This window comes from Sminthopsis crassicaudata, chromosome 3 (genome assembly GCF_048593235.1).
Source record: "Sminthopsis crassicaudata isolate SCR6 chromosome 3, ASM4859323v1, whole genome shotgun sequence".
NCBI lineage: Eukaryota > Metazoa > Chordata > Mammalia > Dasyuromorphia > Dasyuridae > Sminthopsis > Sminthopsis crassicaudata.
The window spans coordinates 12,625,587-12,650,295 of NC_133619.1; the positions used below are offsets into that span (position 1 = coordinate 12,625,587).

The 24,709-nt window shown below is 39.6% G+C and overlaps 1 protein-coding gene across 1 annotated transcript in view; it reads right to left on the minus strand.

Moving 5' to 3' along the window:
- Nucleotides 1-21,338, minus strand: part of GPR149 (G protein-coupled receptor 149) — an 85,762-nt gene extending 64,424 nt beyond the window's left edge. The window contains 4 exon segments of the mRNA XM_074298044.1: nucleotides 7,434-7,912; nucleotides 18,116-18,308; nucleotides 19,855-20,292; nucleotides 20,294-21,338. Coding sequence (XP_074154145.1) covers nucleotides 7,434-7,912; nucleotides 18,116-18,308; nucleotides 19,855-20,292; nucleotides 20,294-20,815 — 1,632 coding nt within the window. The 5' untranslated portion in view covers nucleotides 20,816-21,338.
- Between the last annotated feature and the right edge of the window lie 3,371 nt (nucleotides 21,339-24,709).

The window sequence follows — 24,709 nt, forward strand, 5'->3', positions numbered from 1 at the left end:
AAATCTAAAATAATTTCAAGAACAAGAAGCTTATGGAAAAAGGTAACTAACAAGAAAAGGGGATATAGAGTCTTAAGGAAGAAAATAATTATTTGAAAATTAGCATTGCACAAAGGAAAGCCAATGAAGTTATGAGACCAAGAAATAACAAATCAAAGCATAAAGAATGAAAAAATAGAACAGAATGTGAAACAAAAAACCCAACAGATCTAGAAAAAAGATCAAGAAGAACATATGTGACTTTAAAAAATCGCAAGCAAATAGAATCTGCAAACTAGAGATTATTGAGCTTGACTGCACTCTTGGGCAAAATCCTAAAAGAAATTATAGTCAAGAGGGCAAGTGAATACCTTGAAAAAAGAAATTATCTCAAAAAATTATCAAAAATATGTTATCCTACACTAATTTTATTTCCTTTTTTGACAGAGGAGTGGTACAGATGAAATTTATGTAGATTTTAGCCAATCCTTTGATGAAATCTCTTATGTTATCATCATGGGCCAAATGGAGAGATATGTAGATACCCAAATAAAGAGATCTGGAGAGATCTGGGTTTGTTTAGATTCATGAAGTCAAAAAATATACATTATTGGTTCATTATCCACTTGAGAAAACAAAGATGTCTAGATAGTTTACACATAAAGTTAAGACACTAGTCCTGGATTCAAGAAAATCTGGCTTCAAATATCATCTCAAAAACGTAAAATGAAAGCAACCTTGGAGAAGTCATTTAACTTCTGACTGCCTAAGTTTTGTTAATTGTAAAATGGGAATAATAATAGCATCTACCTTTCAGAGTTGTCATAGAAATCAAAAGACATAAATTTGTAAAGAATTTTGCACAGCACTTGGCATAATATACTAAAAGTACCTTACAAATGTTTTTGTTTGTTTCAATTTAAGTCAGAGATCTATCTCTTGCCCTGTCCTCTTGAATATTTTTATCACTGAGTTAGATAAAGGCCTATATAGCATTGTTATTAGATTTATAGGTCATTAAAAAACTGGTATTTCTAAAATATTGGATAACAGAGTTAGAATACAAAAATTATTAAGAAACCCAATTATTGGTTAATCGATCTTTAAATTTAATAGAAATAAATGGAAAGTTTTACATTTGGATTAAAAAATGAACCTTGAAGTGCAAGATGTGTAGAAGGGAAGTGAATAAGTAGTAGTTTGTATGGAAATAGCTTGAAAGTGTTCACTGGATTGCAAGCTCAAGATGATGCAACTCTGTGTTATGGTAGCTACCCCCATCAGTCCTAATTGATGTGATCTCAGGCTACATTAATAAAAATAAATCCAGACTGAGAAGGTGTTAGTCATGCTCAAGTTTGGGTATCATATTGTAGGAGGGCTATTAGTTTTAGAACACCCAGAAGAGAAATTTCAAAATTCTAGATTATGCTACATGAGAATGAATGCTACATGGTTGAAACAAATGGCAATGTTTTGCATAAGAAAAAACTTAAACAGATCATTATGTCCTGTTTTTAGTGAATAAATGAATTAGATTAACATAAGGCTTCAAGCTATTCCCTTGTATTTTCAAAAAGTGAACAATTAGACAAATGGATTGTGCTTCATTACAGTAAGTGATGCAAGGCTACTCAGACCCATCGAGGAACTATTTTAATTAGTTGAGGAAGAAATCCCTAGAGTATTAATTTCTACATCTTTAATTACTTTGAGGATAAACATGGATATTTGTAAAGTGGAAAGAGATACTGGATTTTGTCTTCTTGGACCCAGAAGAAAAAAACTCAAAGAAATAGGTGGAAGTCATAAAAGAAGGAAATCTAGGTCTTGATGTACAGGGGGGAGACCCTTCCTAAAATGGGAGGTATTTCAAACTAGAATGGCCTGCCTTAGGAGTTCATTAGAGTTCTCCAAGTAAAACAAGATGATGAATTATACAAAATGTAAATGGAATACTGGTTTGTGGATGGTCTGAACTTAATTATTTCTGCAGTTCTGAATTTCAGAATTTATCAAATGTGTATAATAGGAAGTGTAGAAGCACCATTCATAGCTATTGAACTAAGGATCACCAAGAGACATTGCATTTGTTCTCATGTAATTTTTGCTCAATAAATTTATTTCAATGTAAGATAGCAAGAGCCTAATGGATTCAAATAATTGACTTGGAGCTGGAAGAGATCTTGGAGGCTATTCATTACAATTACCTTATTTTGTAGATGATGAAATGGAAGTATAGAGAAATTTTGGGACTTGTCTGACTTATATAACTAAGGTTTTGAGACAGGATTTTAACTCAGATCTTCCTAACTCCAGATCCAGCCTTTATCTGCTAAATCACTTCTTTAATCTCAAAAGTTCTTTTTCTTTTTCAAGACTGTGAGACAATCAAGACAAAAGCATTCTTTCATCCTACTGATGCTAACATGGAGACAGTTTTTAGTGAATAAATGAATTAGCTTAACATAAGGCTACATGCTATTCCCTTGTATTTTCAAAAAGTGAACAATTAGACAAATGGATTGTGCTTCATTACAGTAAGTGATGCAAGGCTACTCAGACACATTGAGGAACTATTTTAATTAGTTGAGGAAGAAATCCCTAGAGTATTAATTTCTACATCTTTAATTACTTTGAGGATAAACATGGATATTACAGATTGAGTATGCAGTCTAAACTGGCATGAGTCAGGTAGGGAAGAGAGGACTTTGAATCAATTAAAAGAATCATTCAAGTAATCCAGCGATCTCTTTGGATCGTATCTAGACAACCAGCCTTGTAGCAAATACCAATAAGACGTACAGCCCATTATTGATGATATTTAGCAATTGTTCCCTGTGATAAGACATTGTGGAAAAACATTGACTCTGGAACCAAAAGATATGGGTTAAAATCCAATCTCTGATGCTTTTTTGTCTTTGTGACTTTGGGAAAGTCATTGTACTTCTCTCAATTTACTCATCTTTAAAATGAGGGATTGGGATTATTAAGTTTTTGAGCTTCCTTCCATATGATCTTCCATATAACTGTGGAGATGATATTCATTCACCACAATTCTAACTTTATCATTCGGTAGTGATTTGTTGCCTTCAGGAAAAAATGCAAACTCCTCTGTTTGGCATTCAAAGCCTTTCTAAAAGCCTTTTCTAGACTTACCTCATATTTTCCTTCTCTTCCAGACGCCATGTTCCAGCAAAACTGGCCTAGGTGCTGTTCTCCACATATGTCATTCCACCTCCTACCTTCTTTCCTTTATTCAGGCTGCCCCTCATTCCTGGTCTTCCTCATCACCTTTGCTCTTTGAGATCCCTAGCTTCTCTCATAACTCAATTTTAGTGTCACCTCCTAAAAGAAAAATTTTCTGATTCTCCAGCAGTTACTAATACAAAATTACTAAATGTGTATGTTGTATTTACTTATCTCTACCTAGGTCAGATCTTCTCAGTAGACTGTAAGTATCTTGAGACCAGAGATCATTTCATTTTTCCCTTAATATTTCATTATCTGACACAGTGAATCCCATGGCTTCAGAACCCAATCAATGCTTATTGAATTGAATTGAGGATAACCACATAAAGCAATGAATGGACTTTTTCATCCATCTCTAAATGGCTGAGTTATGCAGTTGCTATTATTTCAATTCAAGAAACATCAACATCTTTGGTCTAAATTACTTTTTATACAATATCAGCTTTGTATTTGAGGATGATTGAGAAAGTTTTTTTTTTTTTTAATGAGAGGGATAGGTGCCTGAATTATTCATATTTTTGCCCAATAGTTCACTCAATTCAACTTTATAAAGACTCAGCCTAAAAGAAATAATTTCCCCATATTCTTTGAAATAATGCACATCATCTACAATGTCTGAGTTGCCAAAATCTAATTTTCATCTCCACATCCCCCTATGAGAATTTTTTAAAAGAAAAAGAACCAAAATTAGGTGGGGAAAATGTCATTATGGAATACCACTAGCAAATAACTTTTGTTAGCTTTTGGCCTGGGGAATATTCTGTAGGCAGCTTATTAAAATATTACAGAATAATAAAAATGCCACTTACCTGAGGCCCAGCTGGTACAACTTGCAGAGGACCTGAAATTTTAGTTAAAGGTCACTTTAAAATTAGTTCCTGCTGAATGCCCCCACCCTTTATATTATTGAGTTTATGAGGCAAATCCAATTACAATCCTTCCTTCAGGTCACATGCTTTAGGAAATCTGTTGTTATAAACTGCCCATTATTATACCCAAAGTATAGCAAGGAAGCTGCCTAGTTCTAAAATTTATGTTTCTATAGGAAGATGGACTGTCTTTCTGAGTGGGACCAAGTGATAAAGTTATAAAGTTTTTTTTTTTCAGATACCCCCATTTATACTTTAGAAAAAAAATTAGACTGATAAGCTAATTGGGTTTTTGGGATCTTGACAGTAGAAAATTATAGGGGAAATATCAATGTTTCTTTGTATGTGTTCAGCTCTGGGTGCCATATTTGGGGGAGGATACTGAGAAGATAGATAGAATTCAAAGGAGAACATCCAGGATGGTGGAGGGTCTTGCAATCTTTATAAAAAAGAAGTGGGGTTAGGAAAGGAAAAGCCTTAGGGAGTATCTGGATAACTATTGTCAAGTATTTGAAGGGATGTCATGTAGAACTGAAATGAGGATGGTTTGGTGCCAGAAGGCAGATCTATAGATTTCCATTGCACTACTTATTTACATAAGATGAGTTATTATCTAATTCACCATCATTTTACAGACAAGGAAAATTTGACCTAACGTGGTGAATTGTCCAAGGTCACTGAGCTTGTATTGCTGCTAGCATTTGAACTCTGACCCCAAATCCAGAGTACTTTCTACTATATTACCGTTGCCAATGGGTAAAAGTTGCATAAGCAAATTTAGTCTCAATTAAAGGAAAAGCTTCCTCCCAGGTAGAAGTATCCTAAGGTTGAAAGGGCTATCTGCAAACATAGTAGGGTAGCTTCTACCCTCCACTGGAAATCTTGTAGTAAAAGGGCTGAATGACTGTTGCTAAATGTTGAAGGGTAGATTCCCCTTAGATATATACTGCCTTGAATGGCCTGTAACATCCCTTTAGTATCTGAGATGCTCTGCGGTTCTTTTATAATAATTCTTCCATTCATCAAGTTATCTCCTAGATCCAGTTTCGTTTCTTCATGAGCAACAATACCAAGGACTTTTGGGAACTCACCACTATAAACCAGAAAGCAAGACACTTTAAATATCTTCTCCTTAATATTGATGACTAAACAACTTCAGAACCATGGCAATAGCATGCTGAGTTGTACTTAGGAAACCTAGCAACGGACCATCTCAGACCTCAACTATTGCTGATTGGAGACCAAATCCATTGAAATTCCAACACACCTGAGAGAGCCCAATGAATACCAATGCCTTTCCAGAAAGATAATATTAATGTCAAAACCCAGCCTTATAAATATATTCTACTACATTTTTATTGGCTCTTTTTACTCTTATTTTTTTAAGTAGCAAAGATTTTATTCTCATATTCTAGGAGTTACATCACTATAGCCATTCTATCTTAATTTCTCGTATTTCCCTACTTGACACAATCCCCCACCTATATCTGTTAATATCAATAGAATAAAAGAGACATTGATCAACATACAATCTCATAAAATCTTAACCACAAATCTTTTGAAAGAAGAATTGTAGAGGAAGGGGAAAGAATGAGCTGTTTTTGAAGAAAGAGCTAGAAAATGAATACAGTTATTTCAGAGGCGGCCACATTAAAAAGTCTTACTGGTATCATTGAATGAGCCTGACAATTACTTTTATGGGATTTTCAGGGGAGAGAGAAGGGGTAAGAATAAAGAAAACATCCCATGGACAGGCATGAAGATAAACACATTCTTAAGTTACTACTTCCTTTGTGTAAAAAAAAAGTCAACCTTTTACTTTTATCCGTTAACCCATTGTTTGAATGTAATATATGCTGTTAAATTTAAATTCTAAGGAAGAAAGCTAAAATTTCTCTGGCCAGAGAAAAAATTTTATTTAGATTGAAATAGCAACACTATTGGGGGGGGGAGACTGTATAATGCTAATCTTAAGAGTACAAAGGGTTTTCAGAAAACAAGGAAAAGTCATGTCAAACAATCAATATATTATTTAAGATATTTTAAAATGATCAAATCTGTCAGAACAGGATCCATAGTCCTTTTCCCACTCTCAACACTCTGACTCCACCCCTGCCTCTGTATCTGAGCCACGTGTTTATATATATATATATATATATATATATATATATATATATATATATATATATATATATATGTATATATATCATTGATAACTCACATTGTTGGCTGGATTCTTGGAGACAATAGTCTCATTCAACCCTGTGACCAAACCATGGATCCATTTGGTCCCAGTAAATCTCTCCCTTTCAAATAAAATTATTATAACTCTCTAATCTCTATCTTGCCTCAGTTTCTCTGGCATTACAATATTTGTATTCCAAATATATATCACAGTGGTGGCTACATAGTAAACTCATAATAAATTCTTTGTTTCTTTGTTTGCCAAATGACTCAGGTCAAAAGACAATTTCACATCCTGCCTCTGATTCTTTATGAAATATGTAATTTTGGGAAAGTCATTTATTTTTTTTGGCTACTGGGATACTTACTATAAAATAAAGGGTGTGGATCTTTTTTAGCTCTAGCTCTATGATTCAAAGAAAATCTTGGATTCATCTTTTCATCCCCATAACTTGCTAAAGTAGTCTACATATAGTAGGTATTCAATAGATGCTTATTAAGTTGAATAGCTCTTTGCATCATCAAATTTCACTTTAGTAATCAAATATATTGCTTCCAGCAGAAAATATTCAAGGAATAACATTGTAAATGTCCAAGACTAAGTGAGAATATAATTTATTTATTGTTTTAAAATTTTAATTATAGAATATGACTAAAATTACATTGTAGGGAAAGATTCTCATTAGCAAGGCAACAATGTGAAAAATATAGACCAATTTAGATTAAATTTTCTGATAGCTAGAAGGAAAATACATTCTCACATCATCTCACAGATAATGAATCTTTTACTGAAACAATTAGACTTTAAGGAGCTTCACATGTAATTTAAGTTAAAGAAAAAGGACTCCTGAATTACATAACCTGATTAAAAATAAATAGACATGCATTGCTAATTTTTAAAATAAAATTTAAGTAATTCTTTGAGAATTACATATATATATATATATATATATATATATATATATATATATATATATATATATGGAAGAGCAATAGTGTGGGAGCAGAGAAAATTCAGATTTGAATAGATGAATGAATGAGTGACAAGACTAACAGGTACAATATCAACATAAAAAAAAAAACTAGTTCTATTAGAGACATTATATGAAAGCTTTCACTTTTAATTTCATGGAAAAATTTCTACTTTACCTGACGAGGAGTCCTTTCTGATTTGCTTCTGCACCACTCCCAGTCAGAAAGTTCTGGTTTGTGACTCTCCTCATGGGAAAGCCTTCTTTCTGGTCCTTCCAAAAAGGTAGATTTTTCAAAGTTTCTGGCATCTTCTGTTATAAATATTCCTGTCTTGTCAGTCAATCCTTGCTCAAGGCTCTTCTCTCTCTCTGAGTCCTGCTTTGTGTTAGTACTGACTGTGTTTGTGCTTTTGTTGATACCTGGCAATGTGGAGCTGTCCTGAGAAGATGCGGTGCTGAATTCTACTTTTATAGCATGAAGGACATTGCTGGTATCTTTCTGTGTGTCTCTTAAGGTTTCACACTCATAGTCCATTAAGTTATGATACGCTATGGAGTTTTCATCATCATCTTCATCATAATGATTCTCATGGGCTATCTTATAAATGCCATAACTGTGTTGGAACGATAAGTTGAATTCAAAGCCTTTTCTTTTAGCTAAGAAAAAATAGGGGGAAAATGAATGTAATTGATATAGACAATGATTTATTAATGATGTAGACATATGTCTCTTAGTTTGCATCATTTGAAGTTATAATTATGTAAAATATGATAATTAGCACCAGCCCAACAGAAATAGGTACTACAAATTCAAATAATGTGACCTTTCACATGATTCATTACTTGCATTGAGTCTTAGCTTGTTATGAATTAAAGTACACTATTAACTTACCTTGTAATCAGTTATACAAAGGTACTTTCACCCCCCAAAACAAAAGAAATAGAGCTGTGAACATATAAAGTAACAAAAGCAAATATAATGTTCAGTTGTGTCTTACTCCTTATGACCCCCTTTGAGCTCTAATCAGCAATGATACTGAAGTAGTTTATCTTTTCCTTCAGCTTGAGGAAATTAAAGCAAATAGGGTTAAGTGGCTTGACCAAAGTGACTCAGTTAGAGACTGCATTTGAACTCAACTCTTCTTATCTCCACCTACTCTACCACACCTACTCTATACACTGTGCCACCTAAGTACCCAAGCAGTTTTAATACTAATAAAAAGGGTTTTCTAAAAATAATTAAGCTACTAAAGTTTAAAACTTCACAAAGTCTTCAGAACACTCTGTATTTCATTACCAACTGCCATGTAAATTTTTTTCAATTTTGCTGTTTTGCACCTATGATTTCATTTGGTGTGGAGAATCCTCAGTAATGAACTGATTCTCTGATAAAAAGGTCAACAACAATTCTGCAACTTGGCCTTAAGGAATTATTTCATTCATTAATGGGTTAAGTGACTTAAGTGACAATCAGGATATGTCAGAGGAAGGATTTGAATCCTGGACTTTTTCCTTCCAAAGCCAGCCTCCTATCACTGCATTTCCTCCCCAGTGTACCTCTGATGCTGCTAAGTCTGGAAAAGAATGGAAAAATTTAGTAGGATAGTACCTAAAACATCCTATCTGAAAGCTTGGAAAATTACTTTCATTCTTTGACAAGATTAATTTCATTACTGTATGATCATATTGTTGCCTTTCATGACCTTCAGGATTTAAATCAGATGAGGTATCATAAGTTCTCATACCTTTGTTCTGTGAACAGGTAAAAAGATCTGGGAAATGTACTTTAAATCATAGGAGGATTGAATAGGTAGAAATGAAAGATAAATTGCTTTTTGTCCCACTTGAACATAATATTATAACATTTAAGATTCATCTCTTCTTCTCTTCCTCTATCCTTTTATTTCCTTTCTTTTGCTTCCTTCAATTTTACTTCAATAACAACTATTAAATATCTTACGGGCACATTGCATAGTCCTAGTAATTGAGGAAAATGCAAAACTCAGTGAGATAACAAGACATAGAGGAAAGAGAACCCAGACAGGATTCAAGAGATTTATTAGTTATGTGACAGCAGAGAATGCTTAGTTTCTATATCTTTAAAATGAGTACAATCATAACTGTAATACTTATCTCATAAGGTTTTAGAATCTAGAACATTGGGATTTGAATTATATTTCAGAAATTTACTTATTTGTGTGAACCTGGACAAGTACATAATCTCTCTCAGTGTCAGTTTCCTCATTTGCAAAAATTTGCAAATTTTTCTGGGGTTTTATGAGAATCAACTGATAGAATATTTATAAAATGCTTTGTAAAACTAAAAGTGCCATTTAAATGCCAGCCAGCTGTTATTTGAGGAGGAAAGTCTCAAATGAGATATTTTATTTAAAATATTTCATAACAAATAGAGTACTTTGTAAAGATCAGTTATTATTCTTATGAGATATCATTCCTGCCATGGAGAAATTGTGAAGTTATACCACTTTGGGTGAGTTAAATGTAATCTCAGTAAAGTTCACAGTTTTTTTCTTTGAAAACATGGTGGTATTCTGCACAGAATTCCATTCTGCAGGTTACATGTTTTATTATTAGACATTTAGCCATTTCTTGATGGAAGGAAGAAATTTGTAAAAAACTTTTAAAGTTTATATGACAGTGGAACAGGCAAAATATGATTCATTTTCCTGCATATCACTGTGCCTTCCATAAACTTGATTCTATTATTGAAATGATTCCCAAAGTAAAGATTTATAAGCTAGTCCTGCCACCTTACAAAATGGAATTTATAAGCGTCATTCATTATTGTTTGATGCCAGAACACAAATAAAAAATGTTTTTATTCAGAAGTAATAGAAAAAGGGACAAAATCTATTAACTGTGAATGAAAATATCTTTGGATATTTCAATTATTTATTTTTTATTGATATAGTAATGAGTATTAAATTATACTACATTGCTTGTTAGTTAAAAGGGACACAATTTAAAGTAGACTAATCTTAGTCCAGCAATTAGTGGCTCACTGTTGGAATGTAAAAATATATTGAATAGATTAGAAGAAATTACATTTTGATGAGTATGGGAATGGTATGTATGTCAACCAGGGTTTGTTTTGTGTATCATTTTGTGATTTCAATTACATGTATAAAATCCTTTAAAGAATACCTATTCCCTTTCCTCTTAAACTTCCCATCCTTCTGATCCATATTTTCCTATGTAATCACCCTCCTTCCAATCTTATCTCTGACTTGTCTCTGTTCCTTACTTCTAATTCCATTGATTTCACCTTGGCAATAGTTTTCATTTGCTCCCTCATCTTTTTCATGACATAACACAAATATAGGGACCCATTACAACCCAAATAGACTATTCAAATAACTAATTTTTTTCTGTCCTTACTCTGTCTATTCTTCAAAACCCATAAAATTGCTAGAATGATCAAAAATTTTGCCAAAGCTTCTTAAACTGTAGCTTGTGACCCCATACAGGGTTGTTTACATGAATGTGGGAGTAATGAAAAAGACTGTTAACAGTAAATCATTTCTGAACACAATGATCAAAAATTAATTCAAAATTAAACACGTAATGAATCCAATGTGTTTCTGGCAGCACTTGTCCATGTTGCATCATACCAGTTTCCTGCAGCCTTGGTTTTGAACATACAACATTCACACTTTGCACTGTGCAGTGTGCATGCACAAATATTACTAGAGACACCTCAGCTCAGATTACAGATGGAAATCACATCAAACAGTCAAAAAAGGAGTCAGGAGAGGAAAAAGTTTAAGAAGTCTTGATAAATGTGATCATGTTGCCTCTCTATTATTAAGGTTTCAGTGACTTTCTATTGCCGCCTAATTAATATTCAAACTCCTCTGCCTTCTATCTAAAGCCCTCCTCAATTTGCCATACTTGATAGTATTCCTGTCCAGATTGTCCTAACTTGGCCCCATGAACATGTCCCATATTCTGATATCTTTATCTCTTTATTCATACTATTTTTTATGCCTGAGATATATCTCTTTACCCTCTTTAGCATTTGAATTCTTAACTCCAATGATAGTTCTTTCAAGAACCCCACATTGATATCCTCGGATAACCATGACTTCCTTATTTAGATCTAGCCCTTGATTCAAATTTTTCTATGTATTTTTTGTAATATCATATATTATAACTATGTTGATAATCAATATTCACATATCACACTGTTTTAGGAGGAAAGATACCATGTAATATTGAAACTGTGTTTTCCTCAGTCTTACAAAAAGAGTTCTATACAAATAAAGTGTTTAAGGAATGTTTGCTAAATGTTAAAATGAAATTAGGCAATGGTGTTAATATCCTACTATTTGAATCTTTTTAATGAAAGTATATTATGATCATTATTATTGCCAATAAATACAGTTAACATTAAGAGGGTGCTCTAACTAAAGACATTGAGAAGGAGAATCCTTTGGAAAGGACACTATATGGAGAATCATGATAGCACTGGTCATTGTGGAAAACTCTGGACTGAAGATAAAACTATCCTCATTGCGATTTCTTTTACTTTATCAAGTTATTAATCAACAAGCATCTACTATTTAAATGCTAGTCATTGTGCTGTGGATGAAAAGATAAATATCTGCTAAAAGTCTAAAATATTTTAACTTTAGTAGATTTTTTTTTGCTGAGACAATTGGGATTATGTGACTTGTCTAGAGTCACACAGCTAGGAAGTGGTAAGTATCTGAGGCCAGATTTGAATTCAGATCTTTCTGACTTCAGGGCTGGTGCTCTATTTACTGCATCACCTAGCAGCCTCTCTAAATTAATTTAGATGGGGGTCTAGCTAAGATATATTTTATATCAAATTTCTTCTTAATGAAAACAATGTGGTATGATGAAAACAATCTTAGTCTTAGCATCAGAAAAAAAAACTTACAAATGAATGCTGGTTTTGCTACTTAATGAAGTTCCAATTCTTTGTATGTCAAAAGGGGATTAATAGCTGTACTACTTCCTTCATAAGATTGTACAGAGGGAAATCTTGTAAAACCACATAAATATGAATTATTGTTCTTAATATTCCATAGTAATTCTCTTGGTTTTGCTTGAAAGAAAAAAACAACAAATTTATTGTCTTCAGAACAGTTATTACTATGAAGAGCCAAAATGAGTCAATTCAGTGCACATTATTGGACATGCTTCACCACATGTCAATCATTCATCTCTATGAATGTAGAAAACACATGTTTTTCCAAGAGAAAAGATGTAACTTGAATAAAATATTGTTTTGTGCTCAGTTGAGAAAGAATATTAAAAGGTCATGAACAAGCAAAGGGAACAAAAAAAAAACATAGCCATCTTGGAGAAAATATTTTTACTTTCCAAGTAGTAGTTGATTTAAACTTAGACTGTAAAGATGAAGCAACAGTGGAAGAGAGAGAGAAAGAGAGAGAGAGAGAGAGAGAAAGAAAGAGAGAGAGAGAGAAAAAGAGAGAAAGAAAGAGAGAGAGGAAAAGAAGAAGAAGAAGAAAAGAAGAAGAAAAAAAGAAGAAGAAAAAGAAGAAGAAAAGAAGAAGAAGAAAAGAAGAAGAAAAGAAGAAGAAAAATAAGAAGAAGAAAAGAAGAAGAAAAATAATAAGAAGAAAAGAAGAAGAAGAAAAGAAGAAGAAGAAAAGAAGAAGAAGAAGAAGAAGAAGAAGAAGAAGAAGAAGAAGAAGAAGAAGAAGAAGAAGAAGAAGAAGAAGAAGAAGAAGAAGAAGAAGAAGAAGAAGAAGAAGAAAGAGGAGGAGGAGGTAAGTAGGGAGGGAGAGAGGGTAAGAGGGAGCAAGGAAGGGAGAGAACTATAGGTACAGGAAATAACAAATACTATATTAAAAAAAACTTGGGACCTATGGAATGATCAAATAATTATACCTTATTATAAGTATATAAGTAATATATATTTACTAAACTTTAAAAATAAAGAAAATACTTTTATTTTTTTAATAATCTGATTTTTATTCTCTGCTTCTATTATGTATAAGACCTTAGTCTTATACATCAATGCAGGGAGAACCTGGGGGAAAATGATGAATAACTTCTCAACTTCTCTGAAATTTATAGTGTTAGAAAGTTTTCTTAGGACAATGACTTGCTCAAGATCACTGTGTCTGTTGCATGTACTTGAACTCAGGCTTTCTTGATTTTGAAACTAGCTTTCTATTAATCCATGAATCTTAACATAGCCAAATATCTGGAATATATTTTTATTCATTCATTCACTTATTTATTGACAAGGTATTTGGATTAAGTGACTTGCCTAGAGTCACCATCTAGTAAATGTTAAGTGTCTGAGCTGGAATTTGAACTCAAATCCTTCTGATCCCAGGGCTGATACTCTATAAACTCCCCTTCCTAGCTGCCCCTTGACTATATTTTGAATTATTTTTTATTTCTCAAAAAGCTTACCATAATTTCTCTGGGTACTTCAATTTTTAAGAATTGTCGCAACAATCTACACATTACATAAATTTACATGTAATGAATATAGTCAGATAAGACTAAAAGTGCAGGCTCAGGGTATCTCTGTATTTCATTCCTGCTCATAGGAGAGTGAACTCATCTCAGCAAATCCAGAGCTCACTCAATTTTTGATGTTACTAGAACTTGGAGCTCTAAGTAAAGACTTCAATTTTTTCTGTGTTCCTTTCAAAATATTTGAAGTTTCTTGCAGGGTTTTAAAATGAAATCCAAATGTCTACAAAATAATCCCAAGTATATCCTCATGGTAAGCCTTTTAGGGACAGTTTGTTAGAGAAACATGATTTTGGTATTTGAAGTAATTTTGGGTTAGCCTTGATCTTTCTCCTCTGAGACATTGATAAATACAGTTCATGGTTGGAAACAGGATAGAAGGATCATCTCTGCTAATTATTTTCTTGTTGTCTGAAATTCATTTTCCAGTTTCAGTTCCAATATTTAGCATTCAGTGAAAACTGAGATGCAAAGTCATGTTTGCATTTTCACAGGCAGCTAATGGGCTCAACTGTGCCAGGAGGAAAATAATTCCCAGTTTTGCCTTTGGAATTGACTAGTATGAGTTGAATGCACAAGAAATGATATTTTACTTTGTTAAAGTAGGAAGGTCTTGGAAGTAGAATTGTTGATCCCTTCTTCCAAAGGATGGTAGTACAATAAAGAATCTGTCATCTGGCCCATTGGAGCCAGGATTTATTACATGCAGACATTGAAAGGGGCCAGATTTCCAAATTCTGGTTTTCAGTCACCCCAGCAACAAGCTTATTTATGACAGCCCTTCCACCAACATAAATATTACACATTTTGGTCAGAATCTTAGGAATTCTTTTTTTTTTTTTCTGGAACTATGGAGAGTTGTGAAAGGATCACTGAACTGTCAACCTAGTGTTAATCAATTCTCTGTAGTCTTTTATCCTCACTACAAAGCCTATCTTCACCTGAATCTCTTAAATGGGAGGCATGGGAGGCAGTGTTCTAAGTCAGAAAAATTCAGCCTTTCAGGGGGTAGTCTATGGTTTATAAAAAAGAGTCAGAACTTTGAGCTACAAAGAGAATAAAAGTGAGATTTTTTTCATATGGGTGTCAATTAAATATTTTCTTCCATTCTTCAAGGCCTACATGTTTTCCTGAAATACTCTGGACTATAGTAGAGAGCATCCTTATTCCTGCTTTAATTGACACTCCTCAAGAACTGCTCTAACAAAACAACAACAGTAACAACAGGTGAGCAGCCTTCTGGTGATGAGCCTTGATGTGATTAATTAGAGTCTGGTTTTTGGATAGAAAGCCTCTCAGTTAGGCACTGGCTCAGATTCAATTGTATTTTTTCCTTAGCCTGGACCAGTGATGTTACTGATGATAGGGGTAATTCTAGATGAGAACATGCCATTTCCCAATATACCTTCTCTGAATTTCAGAGTTTTAGATTATAAGGACCCTGGAGGTCAGTTTGTAATTTTAGGTTCCTGGAGGGAAGATGGCTTGGCTGGGGTCACAAAAGAAGAATCAGGGACAGGACATGAAACCGGGTCTTTTTAATTATTAGGTCACTCTTTTAGGTATTATATCATGAAGTCAAATCACACATGCCCTAGTTCACATCCAATCAATGCTTCAGCTATTGAGACAGTAAATTTCTCAAGATGATTTGAGGCTAGTTTGCATGTCATTAGCTACAATACACTGTGATGTAGGGGACTGATTGCTGGTCTAGGAGACAGGAAACTCCAGATTAAAAATCTGCTTCATCTGCTTAGTAGTTGTGTGATCCCCAAACAATCTACTTTACTTCTGTGAGTGCTTCTTCCCAATCCTATTCTAATCTTCCCAAGTTGTCATGAAGATCAGATGAAATAATGCATATGAAACACTCTGAAAGATGAGAGAGCTCTACATATGGCATAAAATTATATTTTTGAGCAGAACACCTTCCTTTTTTTGATTTCCTGGGACTTTCCCCTAGCCTTCATTCTTCCCATAGCCAGTCAATTGCCGGATTCTAGTTTCACAGTATCTTTCCCATCCATCTTTTCTCTCTGATCTCATGACTACACCACCCTTAAATGCTGTTGCAATAATCCAATCTCCTAGCTTCCAGTCTATTCCATCTCCCGCCTATTTTCTAAATCCTTAAGAGAAATAATTCCCCTCAAATCCAAATATCTGGCCAGATTACTCTCATCCTATTGATGAAAATGACAAATAGTTGTCTCACTTCAGGATTTCCTCAAGTAAAGTACAAACTCCTCAGCCTAATGTGTTAACTCCTTTAGAGTCCTATTGCTACTGACCTGCCCAGATTTGTTTTATATAACTGTCTTTCACACACTTTATTTTCCATTTAAATCAGCCAACTTGTTCTATTTGAACCTGTTATTCAATCTCCCATCTCCAACCCTTGATAAAAATCATCTATAACTTCCACAATGCACTTTTTCCTTCACCTATTCCTCTTAGCATTCTTAATTCCCTTAAGATTCATCTCAGGTACTCTGTGCTCTTGAGATCCCCTCAGCTTGGAAGTGCTCTTTCTTATGTCAACTCGATTGTTCGCACGTTATTTTTGTCTTTGGGACTAGTACAAAACCTTACACATGAAGGGAATTCAATGTCTGTTAAACTGATGAGTTGGTTTGGTGGTAGTGAGATGGTTAAGGATTTGTGATGTCACTGATGAAGAAGAAAAGCCCACTATGGATGAAAAATCCCTCAGTTGATGCAATTCAGCAAATCTGAGAATCTTTGAGAATTTCCTGAGACACTGCGAATTTCACTGATTTGCCAATAACACAACTGTTCAATGTCTCAGTGGCAGAACTTCCTGCTCACCAAAAACCCTCTCTATTTACCTCCATCTATGAAAAGGGATCATAGAGCATCTGGATAGGTCCTAGAGGTTAGCTCACCTATTGGCCATTTTACAGATAAGTCAACTGAGGCCCAAGGACATGAAGTGTTCTGTCCAAGTCACACAGACACAATTAGAGAATAATGTGATAGAAATAAATATTGTAATAATCTAGTATATAATAATGGCAGTAATAATGATAGTCATTTAATAATAATTTAATTAATAGTAATATGATAATAATAAGGAAGTGGGGATGTCTACATTATAGATTATGTCTCTGTTATAAGATAAAAATGACTTAAAAATGAAAAATTTGTCCATTCAATTCCCAATAATTAGTTTGGAAATAATAAAATCTATTTTCAAGTTATCAAAATAGATACTTGAACCCTTTTATATGTGGGGCAACTTGTTCTTTTCCTTTTGACAACGTCAGAACAGAGGTTCCTTTTCATTAGTTTTTATACCTTGTTTAAAAAAAGGGGTGCAATAACCAATCTGGTCTATCCTTGAATGGATGGCAACTAGGGCCCCACAAAACACAACTGTGGAAAATTATTCTTTCAATTGCAACTTTCCAGCATTAAGATTCTCTTCCAGCAAGAATGGAAGGAGGATTCTTTCTGGTTTTTTCTTTCCTTGGATCTTGGCCATTTCTGTCCTGCTGTTCTCAAAACCTTTCCAGAGAGAGGCCCGAGCTTGTCCTTTTCTTTTAAATTAGCTTTTTCCTTTGCCTTCTCCCTCTTCTATCTTACTTCCCAACCCAGGAAAAGAATACAAAGATGTTGAGCTTTTTTTTTTTTTTTTTTAATTGGCTGCTCCAAGGACAATAATTTGTGCCTTGGATTTTCGCTCACATCTGCTTCTGCATAAGAAGTTGATATGCACACTTGGTAGTTTGTTATCTCCCTTCCCTCCCAATCCAGGAGAGGCTTGGGAAGAGGGAAAAGTAATGAGGGCCCCGTCAATGGCAAGCTGGAAGGAATATAAATGAACCCCCTGCCTCTTTGTGTCTCCTCTCAAAAACTTTTGTTGCAAAGCCTGCTTGAGACCAGCTTGAAAGCTGCCTTAACTCTCAAGTGCTTTGATAGCTTTGGAGGAAAAGGCCTCCTTTTTTCCTCCTTCTACATATGATATTCAACATGGGCCGCCTTTCCTGGCCCTCAGTACCGCTTGGGTAATAAGATGGTAAGGTCCAGCCTGGGATGGAGGAAGTTGTATGGAGAGGGATCAAGGCCCAGGACAACCTTGGATTAAAAAGAATAGTCCCTGCCCAGGACAATCTTGGATTAAAAAGAATAGTCCCTGTCATCTCTCCTTGCTCTGTATCCTGTATTCCAACACGGAATGCTCTACTCTGATCCTTCCAAAGTAAGGAGGTCTAGGATGAGGATTTCTAGGATGGGGATGGGGCCTCTCAGAGTGTCTCCTGCACCTGTAACCCAGAAGCCCCTGCTCCAGCAGCCCCTGCCCGCAGAGCCCCACTCTTTCAGCCCCCCCCTTACTTTTGGTCTCCTCAGAAGTCGCAGAATCTGTATTCCTCGGGCAGTTAATGATGCAGCCACAGGGCAGGTGGGTCCAGCGCTCCGACAAGACAAATACTGGGGTCACAGTGGTCGCCAGGGTGGTCAGCAGAAAGCTGAAGAGTTCGAAGGGGAGGCTCTGGAATTCTGGGGTGTTCTGGGCCACCATGTGGATCTGCAAGGACACGGGCTTCAGAATGCGAGCGCTCACAGTCCTGTGGCCTCCATCCCCCACTCCCGGCCTCCATCCCTGGCCTCCAGGCCATCCTGAATCCTGCCTGACTGTTGCTGTGCTCCGGGTCCCCACCATGCACGTTTCTTTGCCAGCTCTCCCGCCCGCCTTCCCAACGGGGGTCCTGCCCTTCCTCCGGCCCACCATAGCGCCGGAGCAGGGAGGCTGAGAAGGGAGGCACCTTGACTCCTTCATGGAGACGCATAAGACAGGAGGCCCGAGGCAGTGGGGGAGGCAGCCAGGAAGGGGGGGGCGGACTTGTTCCCCTCCTGCCCAGCCTGGCCGGGCCAGACCCTGAGTCGTTCCAGCCCGGTGCCTGCGAGAGACTGGGTAGCGTGGTGGGTGCTGCCGCCGCAGGCCTAGGCTGGGTTAGTGGCCACCGGGTTGGGCTGCAGTCCCTCCCGGCTCCACCTCCCTCACCCCAGGAGAACCTCGCGGCCCCGGACAGCAGCCGCGTCCCGGTGAGCAAGAGCTACGGAGGGAAGCCCCCGGCTCCTTGTCACCCCCTTCTGCCTGCACGGTCTCTTCCCACCTGTCCGTTTGCTCCGCCGCCCCGCGAGAGCAGGGGTGCGGCTAGGAGAGGCTGGGGATGGGGGGTGAGCCTGGGACAGCTCTGGGGCCCCGAATCCGAACCGGAACTGAGGCGGAAATGGGATCGGGAGGAGGACGTGCATGGGGATGGGACGCGGAATGAGCGAGGGATTGAAGTTGGGGACGGAGACGAAGACCCGGACGGGGATGCTCCGGATATGGGTCCGGGACCGGAACCGGGACAGGGCCGGGGATGGAAATTGGGGTAAAGTCGGGGATGGAGACGGGGACTGGGATGGCTCCGGATATGGGTCCGGGACCGGAACCGGGACAGGGCTGGGGATAGAAATTGGGATAGAGTCAGGGATGGAAATGGGGACTGCTAAATCGGGGCAGGACAGGGGATGAAAACTGGGGTAAAGTCGGGGATGGAGACGGGGACTGGGATGCTCCGGACATGGGTCCGGAACCGGGGCTGGGCCCGGGATGGAAATTGGGGTAAAGTCGGGGATGGAGACGGGGACTGGAATAGAGAGGTTGGGAGGGGGCAAGTTCTGGCTAAAAGGACAATCCCCTTTCGCTCCCGCCGCCTTCCAGAACCCCCGGAGCTCTCTCGGGAGAGGGAGAGGAGTGGCTTGGGTGGGAACCCTAACAAGTTTGGAAAATGTTAAAAACACGCGCACACGGCCGCCAGAGCCCTGCAAGCTGACGCGTCCCCCCAGACTTGGGGGCAGTGCCCGCCGGGCAGGGAGCGACTCTGAAGGAGGGACCCCTGATGGACACCCTAGTGATACTCAAGGAAGAGTCTTAGGGACGCGTCCGCGCGCGCGCACGAACTCGGACTTGCCGGGGCACCCATCCGTCAGTCCACCCACCCATCGTTCCTGGCCGCAGGCTTTCCTGCTTTTTTTTTTTTTTTTTCCTCCCCCCCCCCTTTTTTTTTTTCTTTTTTGGTTACCATCATTGGAAGCCAAAGGACGGCCTTGGTGAGAGCCAGAATCAAGGAGAACCTCTTCTGGGCGATGCTCACGCTGAAGCTTCGGCTGTCCCGTCGCGCGTCCCGGGGCTCGCGGCCCGGCTCCCGGCAGGCTCCGGCCCCCGCCCGGGGCCCTCGGCTCCCCGGCCCCCCGAAGAGCTGCGGCGTCGGGGTCCGGGGATCCTCCGGGGAGGCGGGGAGGGCCCCGCCCCCGGACGGCGGGGTACACGGCGTGAAGCCGCCCCCGCGGGCGATTTCCTGGTAATTGAGCGGAAAGCCGGGCGGCTGCTCGGAGCAGAGCAGCCGGTAGGTGAGCGGCCCGGAGAAGCCGGCCAGGACGCAGAAGCTCAGCGCGTAGACCGCGAAGAGCGGCAGGGAGCTGCTGCCGTCCGCCAGGCACCCCCACGGCGTGCGGACGAAGCGCCCCCGGCCCCCAGAGAGGCTGCGTGCAGAGGAGCAGGCTGGCGCCCCACACGGCCAGCAGCACGGCCAGCAGGGCGCGGGGCCGGCCGGCCGCTCCGGGACTCGCCACACCTCGGCGCAGCGTGTAAAAGTTGTAGCAAACTACGACCGCCGCCTTCAGGCTGCTGGAGATGCCCTGGAACAGGTAGAGGAAGGCCGACGTGGCGCACAGAGGCGGGGAGTCCCTGGGGCCGGCTCTGGGCCACTGCAGGAACAGGAAGATGCTCAGGGGCAGGACGCTGAGCAAGTCGTCGGCGGCCCAAGAGGCCACCAGCATGGAGAGCACGGTCTTGTGGGGCATTCTGAGCAGGCACACTAAGGAATAAACGCTTCCCAGCAGCGCTGTGATGGTCATCACAAACGTCAGGCACAGGAAGAAGACATTGAAAGGTCTTGCTCTCTGGGGGGTCGGGTCCTTCATGGGACTCTCCATCCCCGAACTTGTCCCATTCATGGAAAAGTTACTGGGGAGCAGAGACATCGTCCCGGGAAGACAACGGCTTGTCCTTATCTATGACTCTGCAAGTTTTCCCCAGTCAAAGCATGGCTAGGAATGGCCAGATGAAGCTTTTCTGTTCCCCCCCCCCAAAAAAAAAAAGGTTCCTTTCTGCCTTTAGAGAGGAGTCTATCTGCTCAGTCCTTCAGGAGACTCAGGTAAGTGGCCCATTGGTTTGCCAACTCAAAAATCGGGGTCCGCTTAAGGGAACAGTAGCAGAAAACCCAAATCCAGAATGAAACCTGACAGCCCCCCGCCAGAACTCCCACCCCACAAGTTTCAGGCAAAAAAGCAGTTCGTCTCGGATCTCGTCTTATTCCTTTGCGCGCGGCCAGCCATTTTCCCTGATTGCTCCGAATACCCAAACTCCAGTCACTTTGGGGAGTAGTTCAAGGAGAGCCTTGCTGGCAAGCGGAGTCGCAAAGGAAGGCGGATCTTCAGGCACGGTTCGAGCCTGCTAGCTCGGCTAGAGAAAGAGCACCCAACGAAAGGCTCGGGCTTGGAAGCAAGCTGCTGCTACTGGGGCTGCTGCTGCTGCTGAAGCTGCTGCTGCAGGAGGGAGGAGTCTGCTCCGAGCAGGGTAGAGGCAGGGCCACAAAAGAGGAGGAGGAAGAGGAGGGAAGGGACGTGTGCGCTCCCAGAAAGACCTGGTTCTCAGCCGGATCCCAAGCAAGACACGGTCCTGGCTCAACCACACCCTTAGGACTCCTGGGAAATGCTGGCTTAAGCCAGATGTCATCCTTCGGAGCTCGGAACTCGTCCAGCAGCTCGGATGCTGCTTTCGCTAGGATCGCCCTTTCTGTTGCAGGATGGAGAGGAGCACAAAACCTACAGATTCCTCTTGGGGGGGAAAAAAAAAAAAAAAAAAGATGAAAAGAAAATTCAATCTTGTTAGGATGAAAAATAATGGCTATTTTCATTTGTGTCACAAGCAAAAAAAAAAAAAATAAAATAAAATAAAATCCTGGAAGTAAAGAGGTAGTGTGTCCTGGTGGATAGCCGGCAGCCTCAGCTTGAGAAAGGCTGCCTCGGCTCCTCTCTCTGTCTGGCACACGCTGATTCTCATCCTGAGAAAGTCCTATAAACTTCACAACGTCTCTAGGCAACTCTCTAGATCAGAAATTGCAGCAGTCAGTTACCCATCGGCATTGATAGAGGGACTTTTCTCACTTGTAGTTTGGTACCCAAAAGGTGTCACAAAAATCACGGCTCTCCATCCATTTTAACACCCCCCCATTCCTCCCCCCTCCCCCACTCCAAGGCTCAAAATAAAAAACAAATGTGCTTAAATTTATTTTTTAAAAATTACATGTCCGGTCCCCAAATCCTAACGAGTCATTGGATATTCACCGCGATGAACTTCTCAAAGGACAGTACAGAAGCTATGTACAGCAGCAAGAAGCTTGTGGCTTGTGTTTTTGTTTGTTTGGTTGTTTTCTGTAAACAGGGCCATTTAAACATCTATCTCCAGCAGTTTCACTGTTACTTGAAAATAAATACAGATCAAGTTTGATATAGCACATGTCTATAATCCTAGCTCCTGGAGCTTCAGGAAGTATGAGCGCAGTGGCCTAGGGCACCTGGGCTTCAATAGAATGATCCCGTGGAGGGGGTGGACACCAAGCTGATTAAAGAGAAGAAAAGTGATCCATATTGGAAAAGGAGATGGTTAGAATTCCTATATGGAACAGAATAACATGGGAATTGTAGCTAGTCCCTGAATTTTCAGCCTGGGTGAGATAGTCTTTAAAAAAGGAAAGAAAGAAGGAAGGAAGGAAGGAAGGAAGGAAGGAAGGAAGGAAGGAAGGAAGGAAGGAAGGAAGGAAGGAAGGAAGGAAGGAAGGAAGGAAGGAAGGAAGAAGGGAAGGAAGGAAGGAAGGAAGGAAGAAGGGAAGGAAGGAAGGAAGGAAGGAAGGAAGGAAGGAAGGAAGGAAGGAAGGAAGGAAGGAAGGAAGGAAGGAAGGAAGGAAGGAAGGAAGGAAGAAAGGAAGGAAGGGAGGGAGGAAGGAAGGAAGGAAGAAAGGAAGGAAGGAAGGAAGGAAGGAAGGAAGGAAGGAAGGAACAAAGGGAGGGAGGAAGGAAGGAAGGGAGGGAGGGAGGAAGGAAGGAAGGAAGGAAGAAGGGAAGGAAGGAAGGAAGGAAGGAAGGAAGGAAGGAAGGAAGGAAAGAAGGAAGGAAGGAAGAAGGGAAGGAAGGAAGGAAGGAAGGAAGGAAGGAAGGAAGGAAGGAAGGAAGGAAGGAAGGAAGGAAGAAAGGAAGGAAGGAAGGAAGGAAGGAAGGAAGGAAGGAAGGAAGGAAGGAAGGAAGGAAGGAAGGAAGGAAGGAAGGAAGAAGGGAAGGAAGGAAGGAAGGAAGGAAGGAAGGAAGGAAGGAAGAAAGGAAGGAAGGGAGGGAGGAAGGAAGGAAGGAAGGGAGGGAGGAAGGAAGGAAGGGAGGAAGGGTGGAAGGGAGGAAGGAAGGAAGGGAGGGAGGAAGGAAGGAAGGAAGGAAGGAAGGAAGGAACAAAGGGAGGGAGGAAGGAAGGAAGGGAGGGAGGGAGGAAGGAAGGAAGGAGGGAGGGAAGGAAGGAGGGAGGGAAGGAAGGAGGGAGGGAGGGAAGGAAGGAGGGAGGGAGGGAAGGAAGGAGAGAGGGAGGGAGGGAAGGAAGGAGGGAGGGAAGGAAGGAAGGAGGGAGGGAAGGAAGGAGGGAAGGAGGGAAGGAGGGAAGGAAGGAAGGAAGGAAGGAGGGAGGGAAGGAAGGAGGGAGGGAGGGAAGGAAGGAGGGAGGGAGGAAAGGAGGGAAGGGAGAGAGGAAGGGAAGGAGGGAGGGAAGGGAGGGAAGGAAGAGAGGGAGGGAAGGAAGGAGGGAGGGAAGGAAGGGAGGGAGGGAAGGAAGGAGGGAAGGAAGAAGAGAGAAAAAGAAAAAAAAGATAAGAAAGCTTGCTTTAGTGGAAAGCCTAATGGATCATCAGTTCTGGTTCTGGTTCTAGTCTGTATATTAACTCATTTGGAGTAGTCACTTTTCTGGGCTTGTTTCCCTCTTATGCAAAAGAAGAGATTTAGACTAGATGGCTCTGCGATCCTCTGACTTCCTATGATGCTGTGACACATTGGAAGGACTACAACTGGGACAAGCTCTTTTTGTGCCTCTGGAAAGATTTCAAATTGTATTCCTTCCTTGAGGGGAAGAAGAGGTAGCTTATCCTTCACTGATAACATATATAACTTTTCTTAGTAAACCTTTTTGCCATGGAGAGTGGGATTTTTTGCAAGAGAAATATGTGCACTTCATAGAAATAATAATAGAAAAAGCCTGCATTGAAAGGTCTGTGTCTTATGCAACTGCTTTTTTTTTTTGCCTACTCCTAGTCCTTATGGGGTTCACCATGTAGTAGATCCCACTCAAATACCATTTCCCTTGGTCATTAGGAATCAAGCAGCAAAGGCAGTTGAGTGGTGCAGTGGTTAGAGTGCATTTGATAAGACCCGAGTTAAAATCCTATCTCAGACACTTTATGACTCTGGCCAAGTCATTTAATGTCTATCTGGCTGAATTTTCTCATCTGTAAATAAGGTTCACTTTTAGTATTTGTCTCAGGAGTTGTTCTTAAAAACATCAAATGAGGTAACATGAAAACAGTGTTGCAACTTGAAGGCTCTACTATGCTATGTAAATAGTAGCTATTATATTAATATATAATAATAATAATATAATAGCTATATTAATAGAATCACAGGATTAAAAACCTTCGAGTTCATCTATCCTGACCAGCTCATTTTCTGGAGAAGGACAATGAGAAGCAGAGAAGTTTAAATCACGCAGCTAATAAGGGAGATAGCCAGCTCTCCCAGGCCTGTAGTATGGTTCAGTCTAAGGTTTCCCATGATGATGACTCCATC